General features: G+C 34.9%; 2 protein-coding genes and 1 long non-coding RNA gene across 4 annotated transcripts; all 3 read left to right on the forward strand.

The window, feature by feature from the left end:
* Nucleotides 1-371: 371 nt before the first annotated feature.
* On the forward strand, nucleotides 372-3,538 carry Plekhm1 (Pleckstrin homology and RUN domain containing M1). The gene is made up of 7 exons (XM_073990780.1): nucleotides 372-415; nucleotides 572-736; nucleotides 1,123-1,316; nucleotides 1,381-2,468; nucleotides 2,536-2,704; nucleotides 2,845-3,198; nucleotides 3,271-3,538. The coding sequence occupies exons 2-7, from the start codon at nucleotides 607-609 to the stop codon at nucleotides 3,409-3,411; spliced, it is 2,076 nt and encodes a 691-aa protein (XP_073846881.1). The 5' UTR covers nucleotides 372-415; nucleotides 572-606; the 3' UTR covers nucleotides 3,412-3,538.
* A 5,873-nt stretch (nucleotides 3,539-9,411) lies between these two features.
* wal (electron transfer flavoprotein subunit alpha wal) lies at nucleotides 9,412-11,010 on the forward strand. 2 transcript variants are annotated; one of them, XM_073988287.1, is made up of 4 exons: nucleotides 9,412-9,505; nucleotides 9,576-9,667; nucleotides 9,740-9,880; nucleotides 9,961-11,010. In XM_073988287.1, exons 2-4 carry the CDS (start codon nucleotides 9,623-9,625, stop codon nucleotides 10,768-10,770), a joined length of 996 nt encoding a protein of 331 aa, XP_073844388.1. In that variant the 5' UTR covers nucleotides 9,412-9,505; nucleotides 9,576-9,622; the 3' UTR covers nucleotides 10,771-11,010. The 2 variants fall into 2 exon arrangements, with proteins under 2 accessions (XP_073844388.1, XP_073844387.1); XM_073988286.1 differs by having other exon boundaries at nucleotides 9,426-9,509.
* A 2,985-nt stretch (nucleotides 11,011-13,995) lies between these two features.
* On the forward strand, nucleotides 13,996-14,732 carry LOC141404694 (uncharacterized). Its single transcript, XR_012413065.1, has 3 exons — nucleotides 13,996-14,139; nucleotides 14,206-14,291; nucleotides 14,362-14,732. It is a non-coding gene; the product is annotated as an uncharacterized lncRNA (long non-coding RNA).
* The last annotated feature ends 231 nt before the right edge of the window (nucleotides 14,733-14,963 follow it).

Here is a 14,963-nt window from a genome sequence, read left to right on the forward strand (position 1 = left end):
TGGTAGTAAAATATTGTGTATGTATTGAATTTTTCGAACTGTCACTGGCATGTGTAAAGGTTGGGTTATCGATGTTTCCGAAAAATCGACAGTCAAAACTGATCGTGTGTACCCCGCTTAACAGGCGTTTTATAATTTCATCATAAATGTATTGTATTTACTTTGAGATACCCTGCATTTTTATAATTAAACTAATTAAAAAAATATCCTATGTATGTCTTTAAATAATCTATTGTAAAAATAATTATTAAACTGCATTTTTTAATGTAAAATTTTGCTGGGATATTTATTTGAACTTGTTCTTTTCAGTTTTTCAGTAAAATGATAGCACACAAAGCGTTAGCCATTCACTTTGTATTTTCGTTCAGAAAAATGACATTTTTATAAATGTCATTCAGGCTCAATGAAAACAAGGAAACTCCATATTTACATTCGGCAATTTTCCTTGCGGCAATTGTCAGTTTGTCGGTGAGAGAGGGTGTTGAGAGGCAAAGGGTTACCATGTGCCTCACCCCTCTCTCCGTCAAACTGACAATTGCCGCAAGGAAAATTGCCGAATGTAATTATGGACAAACTATTTTATTTTTCTATTGACCTAATCCCAACATGAGTTCCTTGTTTCGGAGCCTTAGTGGAGTATCGAGTAAACGGGAAATAGCAGTTAAGGAAGCGATTCTGGAAGCTCTACAAGAAAATGTGAAAGAAATTGAATACGATATCCAAGACAAAAGAGAAGGTCAGTTGAAAGCAAAACAAACCTACATACAAACGAATGTAAACTGTCAGGAATCACGAAAGGATTGTTTACATGATATTATATGATATTCACCATGTCCAATTTCCTAATTTCTAATGGAAGAACTTTCGGAACAAATTGAATACTCTCCCAGCTGTCGGAAAAATATGAAATTTTTACCAAACGTTTTTTTCGTCCTGATTACGAGAAGTTCATACTTCTCGAGATATGGGCCTCTGAAGTGAAGTTCCAAAAATTCACCTGTGTAAAGGCCTGCTACTTGGAAAAAATACAATTTAAAAGAAAAATATATTTTCCGCCATCTGTGAGAGTATTCAATTTATGCCAATGTTTCATATGATCTAATTACGTATTTATTGTTTAAGGTGTTGTTTTGGAGCTTTGCGAAGCCTCCAATAATTTGGTAACAACAATAGAAGCTGTTTTCCTACATGGCCTTAAGGATTCATTCCTGTGGCAAACATTAAGCATTATTACGGAGGTTGAAAATGAACGTAGGCCCGAACCAAGTTTCTATTCACCAATTATGGTGTTTCTGCACAAAGAAGTAATAGAACAGGTAATTTGGAATAAACATTTCCGAATGCATATACATATATCATATTTGGCTTTTCTTTTTTAAGTTATCTTCACTGACGCAAGTGACTTCAGAAGTTGGTATGTGCCGCGCTTGGATTCGTCTGAGTCTCAATGATGGCTTACTTTCTTCATATTTAAATAATATGGGCAAGAACTCATCATCACTGAGTCCATACTATAAAAAGTATGCCTTAATCAAGGACTCATCACGCCTAGAGAGAGCAATACATTTGATAAATAATGTAGAAAGTTTAGTACAATTCAAATTACCCTTTAATACTAGCCTAATGAATCAGTGGCCAGATCATGCTTTACAATTATCAGGACTATGGACTCCCACAATGAAATCATGTCCTATTAGCAGTGGTTTAGATGTGGCAAGTTCTTTGGTGGAGGAAACAAGAGCCATACCTATGCCACAGCCACTTTGCACAAATCAACTTTTTTCAGAATCTATTTCGAATAGTCCTTTTCAGAGTAGCACGCCGTTTGCCACTGATGATGTAAATACTCGCTTGAATGTTGATTTATTCCTACAAAAAGTCGAAGAAATGGAAGAGGACAGTTTGGCCCAAGAGCCAACAACAGCTGTACAGCAATCTTCGCTAACGGATGAAATGCCCAAGGAAAATGTGGAAACATGTATGGAAGCCAATCCAAGTGGTAGCAATTCTCTTAGTAGTCTAATGCAGAAATCCTGGTGTTCTGATATGAATTATGGTGATAATACTCAGGAGCGTCCATTCCACTTGCAACGGTCACTAAGCTTGACCAGTTCTGCCAGTTCATTGAGATCTCCTGCAACAGATCGTTGCAGTTATAATGCCTTGCTACGCAAACACGAAAGGCAGCGGGAGGTGGACTGGACAGAGGTGTGGGAAAAGTTTTTATTGCAAAATACCACAGGAATTGCAGTTTCACAGTCCACCTTGAATTGTGACGATGAATGTGAATCAAATAAGTCAGATTTCGAAGTTGTTTCAGGAGGTTCCATGGAGAGATTTGATATACAAGAATTGCAAGAAATGGTAGAACAATTATGTAAATTGGCGCGAGAACCCGGATTGGATGTTCAAGGATTTTTGTGCAAGTCATGTCAACATCCATTGGGAATAGGTTATTCTAATTTTAGGTAGGGCTGCCGTCTTTGTATTATAATAGACTAAATAATATGCTTGGAGTGTTTTTTCTTGTTCTAGGGTTTGTGCATTTAGTGGCAACTATTTCTGTGATAATTGCATGGATATTGAACCGGTCATTATACCAGCAAAAATAATATATAATTGGGACTTTCGTAAGTACTTGGTATCAAAGAAAGCGGCATCATTTTTGGCGGAATTTCGTACACAACCATTTATTGATTTAAAGGTAAGATGTTATTTATTTTGTATATTTATTGAAACATTTTGAATAGAAAGCCTTAAGGCCGATACATTTTGCAATTTACATCTAGTTTACCTATCTTTTGAAAATATTTTTGAATTAATTTTAGTAACCTCAATTTTTAGCTACTTAATCCAGATATCTACAATGCTTCGGAGGCCATGGCCGAGTTACAGGCTTTACGCATTCGCCTCAACTTTATACGAGCCTACTTGGTTACATGTAGTCCCAAAAGTTTTGAGGAATTGCAAAGTTTATTTTTCGGTAAGGAATATTTGTATGAACACATTCATCAGTATTCCATTGGTGATTTGGGAATGATACAACGCGGCTTGTTGTATCAGAAATTGCAAAAAGCCTTCAAAATGGGCGAAGCTCACATTTTAAAATGTCCCTTATGCAGTTTGAAGGGTTTTATATGTGAAATATGCAAAGGACCTAAAGTTTTATATCCCTTTCACATAGAAACAACTTATCGGGTAAGTTTATTTTGAAATAAGTTTTACTTAAAATAGTTCTTTCTTGATTCGATTTTTTTAACTCTTAAACAGTGTTCAACATGTGGATCCGTTTTCCATGCTGATTGTTTAAACGACAATCAACCATGTCCCAAATGTGAAAGGCATCGCAAACGTATTGCCTTATATGAATCGTCGTCCTTGGAAGCTGGAGAAGAGGAAAAGGAACAGTAGTTTGTAATTTTTTCAGTAATAAATTAAATATTACAACGTATTTATGTGTTATTTAGCTTTAACCATCGCCATGTCCGTATATAATTATATATTCTAATATAATGCTTATTTATTAACTTGAAAGAAATTTCAATTATTTAAAAGTCGAGGAGAGAGGGTTTTGCAATAACATTTCCTAATTAAAACTACTTTCAAAATAAATGTTGGCTTAACTCTAGTTTAGGTTACCCTGCTACATATTTAAGCGGGTTAGACCCGGTTCTGCGTCCGGCGGGCTGATGCGGATACCTGTATTCATGGCACAATAATACAGGTAAAACCATGGCGGAATAAGAAGGTGTTACATCGATAACAATAATCGGGCCATTTACCACACCAAACGTCAAAATAAAGGATTACTGTGAATTACTTGTTTACCTTTTGTATGTAATTTTATTCACAATAATGCATTTTGACAACTAATGTGATAATCAGCTGTTTTTGCCCGTGTACTTTTATTGTGCCATGCAAGATCTATTTAACAGGTCACGTAAGTACCACAACAACAACTCTATTTTGGCCGAAAATTCTTCAATATGTCAAAATGTTTGTTTACGTTTTCAAACAATTTATTCACAATAACAAAATATTTGACAGATTGAAACCAATCAGCTGGCCGTTTTACGCCACCTTATAATTTCATCATGGTGCCATGGTAAAATTAGAAAGGTAGATGCCTCAGCCCAGCTGATCGAATCTAAAACGTCAAAAAAACTATGAATTCGCCATGAAAAATCAAAACAAAAAACCATATGATTCGGTAAGTAAGAGATAGCAAGTCTACACTTTATAGACAAACACAAGCGATAAAAAGAGACAACAAGAGACCGTTTGGCGAAAATTTTGACAGTTTACATTACAAAAAAAGTTGCTTTGTTGTAGCAATTCGCCGATGCATCAACCTTTCTTATTGTACCATGTATTGTGCCATGGGTAAAACGGCAAAACAGCTGATTATCATTATTGTGAATAAAATCACATACGAAAGGTAAACATGCAATTCACAGTAATGCGTTATTGTGAACAGATTTGACGTTTGGTATGGTTCATGGCACAATAATACAGGTACAGCGTCAAAAACAGCTGACTATCACACTAGTTGTCAAAATGCGTTATTAGGAATAAAATCACATACAAAATGTAAACAAGCAATTCACAGCATGTATGGAAGCATTAGCAAATTTGACGTTTGACATGATTTGATGTAACACCTTCTTATTCCACCATGGGTAAAACGGCAAAACAGCTGATTATCATTATTGTGAATAAAATCACATACAAAAGGTAAACAAGCAATTCACAGTAATGATTTATTGTGAATAAATTTGACGTTTGGTCTGATAAATGGTACAATTATTGTTATTGATGTAACACCTTCTTATTCCACCATGGTATGGTTAATGGCACAATAATACAGGTACAGCGGCAAAAACAGCTGATTATCACACTAGTTGTCAAAATGCATTATTGTGAATAAAATCACATGCCTGTATTATTAGGTGTGTCTTTTTACCGCCCGGTTTCACTATGTCGAATGAAAATGAAAACGAAAGAAAAACAACTAAACTCGTGTATGATTTTTAAATGTTGAAATTGTTTTAAAGCAAACACAAAGTCAATATTGCCATAAAAACCAAAGTTTATGTGTTTTTCGTTCGCAATCATTTTCATTCGACATAGTGAAACAGGCCCTACGTGATAATTTGTAATAATTATTACGAAATGTTACTAAATGCTGTCTTTTTACACAAAAGTTCAGTAAAAGAGAGCGAAGTGAGAGAACAATTTTGACAGTTGTTTGCTGAGAAATTGCTAAAAGTTGCTGAAAGAATTTTTCCCAGCAACATTTAGCAAGTTCGATTTTTAATCATCTGCTTATGGTCAGCTGCTCAATGTTTACCTTATTTTTGTGGAAAAATACTATAAATATTACGATTCAGCTATATTTATTGATTATTATAGTAATTGGTCTGTTCCTTTACTTTTGAAAGTGGTAAAACCGGCAAAAGTAGCAAAAGTTGAAAATTGCTCCCATATGAATTGTATGGTGTCTGAAGTAAAGGAACGCTTTTCGAGTAAAAAGTGGTAAAATTTGAAGATTCTTGCACGTAAAGGAACAGAGCTAATATATTAATAGTTTTTTTTTTATTTATTTTGCTTAAAATTTTTCCTTCATGCATTGGCGCCAATGTTTTTATTTTGGTAATCAACTGTTGTCTTGCTAAAGTTTACTATGTTTTTGATGTCTTTTAACGATAATCTTGGTCCAGTAGTGAGTGGTAACACCTATCTAAAAAGTTTATTGCATCCATATAAAAATAATCTTAAAATTGCTCATCTAAATTGCAGGAGCATTAAACCTACTACTAAATTTGATGAAATTAAACGTATTTTGGAAGATAATACATTTGATATCTTTGCTATTTCTGAGACATGGCTCTCGTCTGATATATTGGATTCTGCTGTTTCTATTCCAGGCTTCAACATGTGTCGTAATGACCGTCAGATAGCAGCTAGAGGTGGTGGTGTTGGAATATATGTTTCTAAGGGTCTTCAATACAAGTATGTTTCTAAAACCTCAGTCCGACATTGTGAGTCTCTTTTCATAGAGTTGCAATTTTCTAATACTAAACTTCTTTTCGGTGTTGTTTATTTACCTTCGGGTAATGTAGATGTTTTTGAGAACCTTCATTGTGACATGTTTGCTGAATATACTAATATAATAACTGTTGGAGATTTCAACTGCAATTTATTTAATCCTTCGAGAGCAAACCTGTTTCGGTCACTTTGTACTGGATTGAATCTAGATATTGCTCATAACTCAATCCCTACGCACTTTGACTTACGTAGTCGGTCGACATCTCTGATTGATTTCATGTTAGTCAGTGACTGTGCTCTCTTGAGCTACTCTAATCAGGTTCAGTGTCCTGCGATTTCTGACCATGCTCTTATTTTTGCATCTCTCTCTATTAATTATAATCCTTTACCAGACTATTTTGAATTCCGCGATTTTAGGAACACTGATTGGGATGGTTTATTTTCATTCCTTGCCTCCTTTGATAGCAGTTTGATTGTAGAGTGTACGGATGTGGATGTTAAATGTTCTTATTTATGTTCTCTCTTCGATGAACTTTTTTCGTTTGTTCCTATTGCTAGGAAAGTAATTCGTTACTCGGGTGATCCTTGGATGCAGTCAAGTGGAGTCAGGTTTGCTACTTCGATAAGGGATCTGGCTTTCCTTTCTTTCCAAAGGGACCCATCTCGGCAAAACTGGCGGGTCTATTGCAAGTACAGGAACAAGGCAAAATCTGTTATACGCAAAGAGAGGAGAATTCATTATGCGAGGCTTTATGGAAGAATGGATTCCACTAGACTTTGGAAGGTTCTAAGAAGTCATGGCTGTGTTGGAAACAACAATGAGGGGATAAATATTGATGTTGATACTATCAATGAGTTCTTTGCAAATGCTTCTGATGTATCTTACGATGTATCTTTTAATGTGGATGATTTCCTGGATGCTGATTCGTCTTTTTCTTTTCGTTGCATTAATGAAGATGAGCTTTGTGAAGCAATAAATAAGGTTACATCTAAATCTGTTGGTATTGACGGCATACCTATATCCTTCATTAAACTAGTTTTTCCATATGTCTCGGGCCTTATACTGAACCTGTTTAACTCTATTTTAACTACGTCAGTTTTCCCATCTGCGTGGAAGACAGCTCGAGTAGTGCCAATTCCAAAATCGCGGTCTATTAGGGATTCTGATGACTTGAGGCCAATTTCTATTTTGCCTGCTGTATCAAAGATTATGGAGCATGTCATTAAGAATCAAATGCTTCAGATTTGTGAAAGTCGGATTAATGATTGTCAATTTGCTTTTCGCAAGGGACATAACACTACTCATTTATTGCTTCAACTAACTGAATCTGTTCGTGAAGCCATCAACGATGATATGGTTAGTGTTCTTATATCCTTAGATTTGTCCAAAGCCTTCAATTCTATTAATTATACCTCACTTATTTTAAAATTGAGAGATGAGTTTAACAGCCTGTTTCTGTATGTCGAAAGAAGAATGTGTGCGAAAGAAACACGTCCAAACTCTTGTGTGTTTTTCAAATTTGTTTTTTGTTTTGAAGCAAAAGCAAAATTAAAATTATTTCGAAAACTAAAGTTCGGGCGTGTTTCATTCGCACACATTCTTCTTTCGAGATACAGAAACTGGCTGTAACTTCTCTAAATCTGCTTGTAAACTAATTTTTTCCTACTTGTGTGATAGGAGCCAGTTTGTTGTTCTAAATGGTTGTCAATCTAATTGCCTACCCTTGTTCTCTGGTGTTCCACAAGGATCTGTACTTGGTCCCCTTCTATTTATCCTATATGTGAATGACCTTCCTCGTTGCATGAATTCTGTTTTTTGCTCTACTTTTATATTTGCAGACGATATATTCTTGCTCTTTAATAGTAGACGTGATACTATCAACATTCTTGAAAGTAATATAAATTCAAATCTAAATTATTTTCTTCGTTGGGCGACAATGAATTCATTAAAAGTCAACCCTTCTAAGACCAAGGCGTTATTTTTTGGTAATAATAACCTTTTGCCTAATATTGACATCTTCTTGGATCGCACTAAAATTGACTTCGTACAGCAGCACAAGTGTTTGGGTGTAATTATTGATTGTGATCTTTCATTTGAGAGTCATATTGATGCTTTGTCTGGGAGAGTTTGGGGTATGTTGCGTAGAGTTTATGGATCAAATTTATATCTCCCTTACAGAATTAAGTTAATGCTGGCGAATTCTCTATTGTTATCTCAAGTCTTGTATGGGTTTGAGGTATATTCTGGCACTATTGGCGGAAATATTGACAAAGTGAACCGTATTGTGAATACTATTACACGTTTTTTATTTAATCTTCGACGAAGAAGTCATGTATCTGAACATGTCATTCGTTTTCTAGGGTGCTCATTTGATATGTTTGTCAATTATCGTTGTGTGTTGCTTTTTTACAATCTTATTAAAAATGGCATGCCTTTTGCTCTTAGTAGGACATTTACTTTTTTAAACACTATTAGAAATCCTCAGATTTTTATTCCTTTGATTTTGAAAGATGTGTATTCTAACAACCAGTTTCTGTATGTCGAAAGAAGAATGTGTGCGAATGAAACACGCCCGAACTTTAGTTTTCGAAATAATTATACCTTTGCTTTTGCTTCAAAACAAAAAACAAATTTGAAAAACACACAAGAGTTTGGACGTCTTTCTTTCGCACACATTCTTCTTTCGACATACAGAAACAGGCTGTAAGTCTTTCTTAGTCAGAGTCGCTCGGTTTTGGAATTTTTTACCAATAGAACTACGTATTTTTTCTCACACCAATAACTCTTTTCGTTTGAAAATCCTTAGATACATGCAAAGGCTACGTGAACAACAATCCATATATATTTAAAGTCATGTATAATAAGTCACTCTTTGAATAATCAGCACATGTTGAGTTACTACTCTTTGGACTTTTTTTATTGTTTTTTTTTTTTTTTTCTCTTTAACTGTTTTTATGGCTTGGGAGCCGAAGAAATATATCTGCATTTAAATAATAATTATTTGTTATATATTAATGTATTTAAGTAAATTAAATTGAATTTATTATTTTTATAACTCAGGTTTTTTTTTTGTCTTGAGATACGTTTAATTGGCCATTGAGGCTTTGTATCATATATGAATTTTGAAATAAATAAATAAATAAATAAATAAATGCTGTCTTTTTACTTTTTTCTTTATTTTCGTATCAAAGAGCAAAATATCTCTTACTCTCTGAAAAGAAGTTACTGAATAATTATTACTGAAAAAGTAAAAAGACACAACTATTATGGTCATACCCCGATAATGAAGATTTTGACGGCGGGCTAGTCACCCGAAAATGATAGCACGGTGTGAACTAATCACCCCGAATTGATAGCTCACCTGTTGCGCCGCCAAATAGTTTCCCACTTCAGCTCCAAAGTGTGCGATTGGCCGACCCGACCTTTGATTTCATTCGCTCGGTTAGTGAGAGTGAAGTGAGTGAGTGGTTTAATTAATTTGCCCTTATTACAATTTAATTAATAAAAATATATTCATCTATTACAGCTGTGATTTGCTTTGTGCCAACTAATATATTTTTATAGTAAAGCAAGATGTTCGCCGCCAGCTCAACTCGTGGTGTATTACGTAGTAGCATCGTAAGTTGCTTTATCAAATCAATACCATGTTTTTATGGGTTTAAAAATATCTTTGGTTTCTTCATATTCTAGTTCCATCGTTGCAAAAGCACATTGGTAGTAGCTGAACACAATAATGAGGCTTTGAATCCCATCACATTGAACACGATTTCAGCAGCCAAGAAAATCGGTGGTGATGTTACAGTTCTGGTAGCTGGTACCAAATGTGGTCCCGTAAGTTTGCGCAAACTGTTTGCATAACACTTATCATTATTCGTATGCTTATCATATGCTGTCTTTTGTATGTCGCATAGGCCTCTGAAGCTGTTGCCAAAGTTGAGGGAGTTGCCAAGGTTTTGGTAGCTGAAAATGATGCATTCAAAGGTTTCACAGCTGAATCTCTGACTCCTTTGGTCTTGGCTGCCCAAAACCAATTCAAATTTACTCACATTTTGGCTGGTGCCACTGCCTTTGGCAAAAATGTTTTGCCTCGCGTTGCTGCTAAATTGGATGTGTCCCCAATTTCCGAAATCATTGATGTCAAGAGTGAAGATACTTTTGTGCGTACCATTTATGCCGGTAATGCTGTTCTCACTTTGCGCTCAAAGGATCCCGTGAAAGTCATTACTGTACGTGGTACCAATTTCGCTCCAGCTGCTGCTACTGGTGGTAGTGGTGCCGTTGAACCTGCTCCTGCTGGGGATTATGCCCAAAGTCTTAGCGAATTTGTTAGTCAAGAATTGACCAAATCGGATCGTCCTGAATTGACAAGTGCTAAGGTTATTATTTCCGGTGGTCGCGGTTTGAAATCAGGTGATAACTTCAAATTGTTGTACGATCTTGCTGATAAATTCGGAGCTGCTGTGGGTGCTTCTCGTGCCGCTGTCGATGCTGGCTATGTACCCAATGATTTGCAAATTGGTCAAACTGGTAAAATCGTTGCCCCCGATCTATATGTTGCTGTCGGTATTTCCGGTGCCATTCAACATTTGGCTGGCATGAAAGATTCCAAGACTATTGTAGCCATCAATAAGGATCCTGAAGCTCCAATTTTCCAAGTAGCCGATATTGGTTTGGTTGCTGATTTGTTCAAGGCTGTACCAGAATTGACTGGCAAATTGTAAGATGCTTTCTTCCAGAAGGGATCAAAAACAAGTTAAACTTGTGGTCGATCAAAAATAATCTTCTTTGGAACAGAAGAAGTGTGATTGGTTTTAAGTGCATTTAATTTTGTTTTAGCTAATTGTAAGGAAAAAACAGCGATTTAAGAAATCATCATGAAACGAAAATAAAATTGTATTTTTTTTTTCAATAAATGCTGAGATTTTTATACAACCAGAGAAATGTGATTGATCGACCCTAAATTGAATTTTGTTTGTGTGCTTGTTTTCTGGTTTCTTGCCATGTATTTCAAAGCGGGTTGCAAATTCTTATCAACAATAGCAGCTATTTGTTGATGTTACGCAAGTCGATGGAACTAGAAATACTAGACATACCTACACTCACCAGTTATTTTCAAGGGAAATCAAGACAATAGATGTCGTTAGGGTAATTAGTGATCAATACCAAAAATGAACACGTAACTTGTGAATTAAATCGAAGTGACAAGGACTAGTTTTCTATTTTGAGCTGCTAAATTTACATAGCTCTGTAATTTCTAATATTCCCTACCACATTCTCCACTTCACGGTGAGGAAATTTATGTTAGTACTAAGAGTTTCCCCGCAATTCTTAGATAGAGAAAAGTTTGTTTTTCAATATTATAAAACCTGGAGAACCGTTTCACTTTACAAACTTTTTTCACTTTTTAAACTCGTCCAGAGTAATTATTTACGGTTTGAGTAGCAAGATTATTGAACATTTCTGAACTACCTAAAAAACTTGCAATATCATTAAAATAAATACGTAAATGAAAAATGAATTTGATCAGAGTGTTTTGAATTGCTTGAATTTTGTAACATTGCTGAATCTCATTATTTAATTCAATTCACTGCTATACTATTTTTTTGTTAGAGCCCTTCAAATTTGCGCCTAAAAGTATGCAATCATTTTTACTCTTTTTCTACATCATATTAAGTCTGGTTACCCTAAAATTTGTAACAATTTGTACCAATTGTTGCTGGAAGTCGTCTGTTACAAAAAGTAAGCTAAAGAGCGAATCGAGAGAGACATTTTGACAGTTCTTTTACTGAGAGTTTGCAAATTCTTGCTGGACAAATTTTTTTCTAACAATAACTTGTAACACTTCTTTCTGAAAACAATCAATCATACCTATGTTTTTAATTGTTCGTTGATTTACATATGTATGTATGTCTGTGCAAATTGAAAACAATTTTATTGTGGAAATAAGCAAGTCAAAGTTGCAAAATTAAGAAATGTATTTTTTATCGTTTTCTTTTTTTTTATTTTTAATAAAATACAACATTTATTGGTCTGTTCCAGAACTACAAGAATCTACTAATTGTTACTGTTTTTTTTTTTTTCGATAACATAAAGGAAAAAATTGCTCTGTTCCAGAACCTGCAAGAAGCTACTATTTTTTACTACGATAACATTTTTTCCTTTATGTTATCGGAAAAAATAGTAAAAATTAGTAGATTCTTGCAATACTGGAACAGACCAAATGTTATCGTACTAAAAAATAGTAGGTTTTTGCAGGTTCTGGAACAGAGTATATGTTTCCTTTGGTTCCTTTATTGGCGGACAAATTGTTCTGTTTTGGCAAGTCAGCTGATTGCTTGCTGGTTTTTGCAAAAGAGAATAAAAACTCCTTACTCTCTCAGAAAGTTCTTGCTGGGAAAGTAACTAGACAGACCTATTATTTCTTTACCACTAGAAGAAATAAAAAATATAACAAAGACATATTTATGTCTTTGAATATAATAAGGGCCATTATTATATGCTTTCTTTTACTTTTGGATAAATTTGAAAACACAAAATAGTCAACTCCAATTTGGAGACATCAGAAGAATAATTTTCACAATAAAAGTTAATGCGAAAAGGCTCTACTTGAAATTTTATGATCACTTTTAACATTAAGTTAGCCGGAGCGCTATAAATCTGTACGTAAAATCCAAACTATAACAAAAGAAGACTTATAATAATGGGTGGATTAGCTCGGTTAATGATGTGATTTCGTCGTACAAAATTCTGCCAAAACTTGTTTTTACTGATTGCAATTAGACATACATATGTATGTATTTTCCACATTATTTACTTAATAGGTATACATAGTAATCAAAATTTAGAAATCGAATCATCTTGAGCTATGTTGAGTGCACAACACAAGTGTACATGCACATTTTATTGTATTGCTACGAATTAAAGTCATCAACAAAGAAGACCAATAATTGCAACTAATTTCAATGTCTCAAGGATATTTTAATCACAGTTCAATGGACGATACGTGTTGCGGGGCATCATAAATGTTAAGTCCCAATCGCCAAGCAAAAAAAAATTTTGCGTGGAGGGACCTTAGGGGGTGGCTTTTGACGCCTCCGTGGCAGCCACATAACCACGAAATTCCACCAGCTCTCGTGATGCATTAAAGTTGGGAGAGCTGGAGGTAGCTAGAGCGAGCACTCCCGAGTGGCAGACCACGGTAATGCCTGTAATGGTCCGCCGTGCCCACTGACGTCGATTCAATGTTTTTGTTTTCGTATTTTTTATAAATTTTTATCAGGTGGCACTTGATAAGGGTATCCATGGGTATGCGAGCCATGGATAGCCATGCCGATTGGTGGCACTTGTTAAGGGTAACCATGGGTATGCGGGCCATGGATAGCCATGCCAAGAATTGTTGTGGATGCGGATATTGGGCTGTTTTGCATGTATGGCCGATGCAATGGATATCGTCTGCAATACTGAAACAGCAAATTGGAAGCATAATGTCCCCAAGATGTGTTTCACAACTGCAAATGATAATCCAGAGTATCCCCATAGTGGCGCCTGAAAAAGAAAAAAAGATATTAATTAATAAAAATGAAACAAACTAAAAAATTGGAACGATACCGCCAGCGTGTTGTGCGTGTGTTTTTGTTTTATGTTAGTTTGACATTTCGATCATATGGGGAATCTATAGTCTCCAAAAATTGGGAAGTGTTCAGACGAGCAGCTGATTCCGCGTTGCCAACCAAAATGTAAAAGGTACGATATTATCATTAACAGGAGGGTTCTCTAAGGGCAAGTTTCTCTTAAATAAAGTTCTAATGTTAATGTTGCAAAGGTTTTTTTTTGCAGGCAAACCGAGAAGGGGATGACTAATGGTAGAAAAAAAAGGACAAATCTAGGGTAATTTCAATATGTCGCGACTTGAAAAGAGGCCATTTTCTCTCACGAACCTATAAAAGAGAGTAAAAATGGGAAAAAAGGTTAGTTTTTCAGTGGTGTTGAGCTAGTAAGCGTTTTTATTCCGTAATAAAGTCAACAGTTTTGAACAGTTTAGCAGTGAAGAAAATATTATATATCTAAAGACTGTTTTATTGAGAATAAAGGTAAAGATTCCAAAATACAAGAATACAAAATGTGACATAAAAGTGATTAATGAGTGTTTAACGTAGGTTACGAGTGTGGGATAATCCATTTTTTTGAGTGGTGAAAGTCTAAGCGAGCCAGTATATTAAATATACTTCGACAAACTCAGAAGGTATACAAAAATTATTGTTATTAAAGAGTATTTGGCAGTTTATTTAATTAAACCTTTTTGGGTTTGCCAGGTCGAAGCCAGGTTCGTGGACAGATAGCGATATCTTGTAGGCGATAGTGACACTACAACCACACACCCAAATAATCCGGGGAAAAATAAGGTAAGATACTGCATTACCTATATTTGCCAGTACCATCTATGGGCAAAACCCGGAACGACAAATTGAGTCCCCACTCGTCGCATCCAAGCTCAGCACCAAATAATTTATTGGAGACAACAAATTTCATCTTATACAAAGAAGTCTCCACACCGTTTATTACCACCACAGTGTTCTGGAATTGTTTCAAAAAGATAAGAAAATTATGTGCACATATACCAATCCAAAAAAAGGTCCCAATTGACGGTGAAAATTGATTGATCGAAGAAGAAACTACTTTTAATTACAAAAAACCTGGTGACGGAAATATCCGGCCAGATTTAACTATTGATTTTTGTCCATCATGAGAAAAAGCTATTGGACCTAAATTTTAATCAACTATTAATCAATTTATATTTGACTTTATTAGTATATTTAGTTTATTTTAAATTTTTATCCTATATCTTTATATATTTTTATAGACATATTTATATTTATTTGTTAATTTTGTTTTTTTTTTCAAATTTGTTAATTGT

Source organism: Musca autumnalis, unplaced genomic scaffold (assembly GCF_047663935.1).
Source record: "Musca autumnalis isolate F117 unplaced genomic scaffold, ASM4766393v1 scaffold_5, whole genome shotgun sequence".
NCBI lineage: Eukaryota > Metazoa > Arthropoda > Insecta > Diptera > Muscidae > Musca > Musca autumnalis.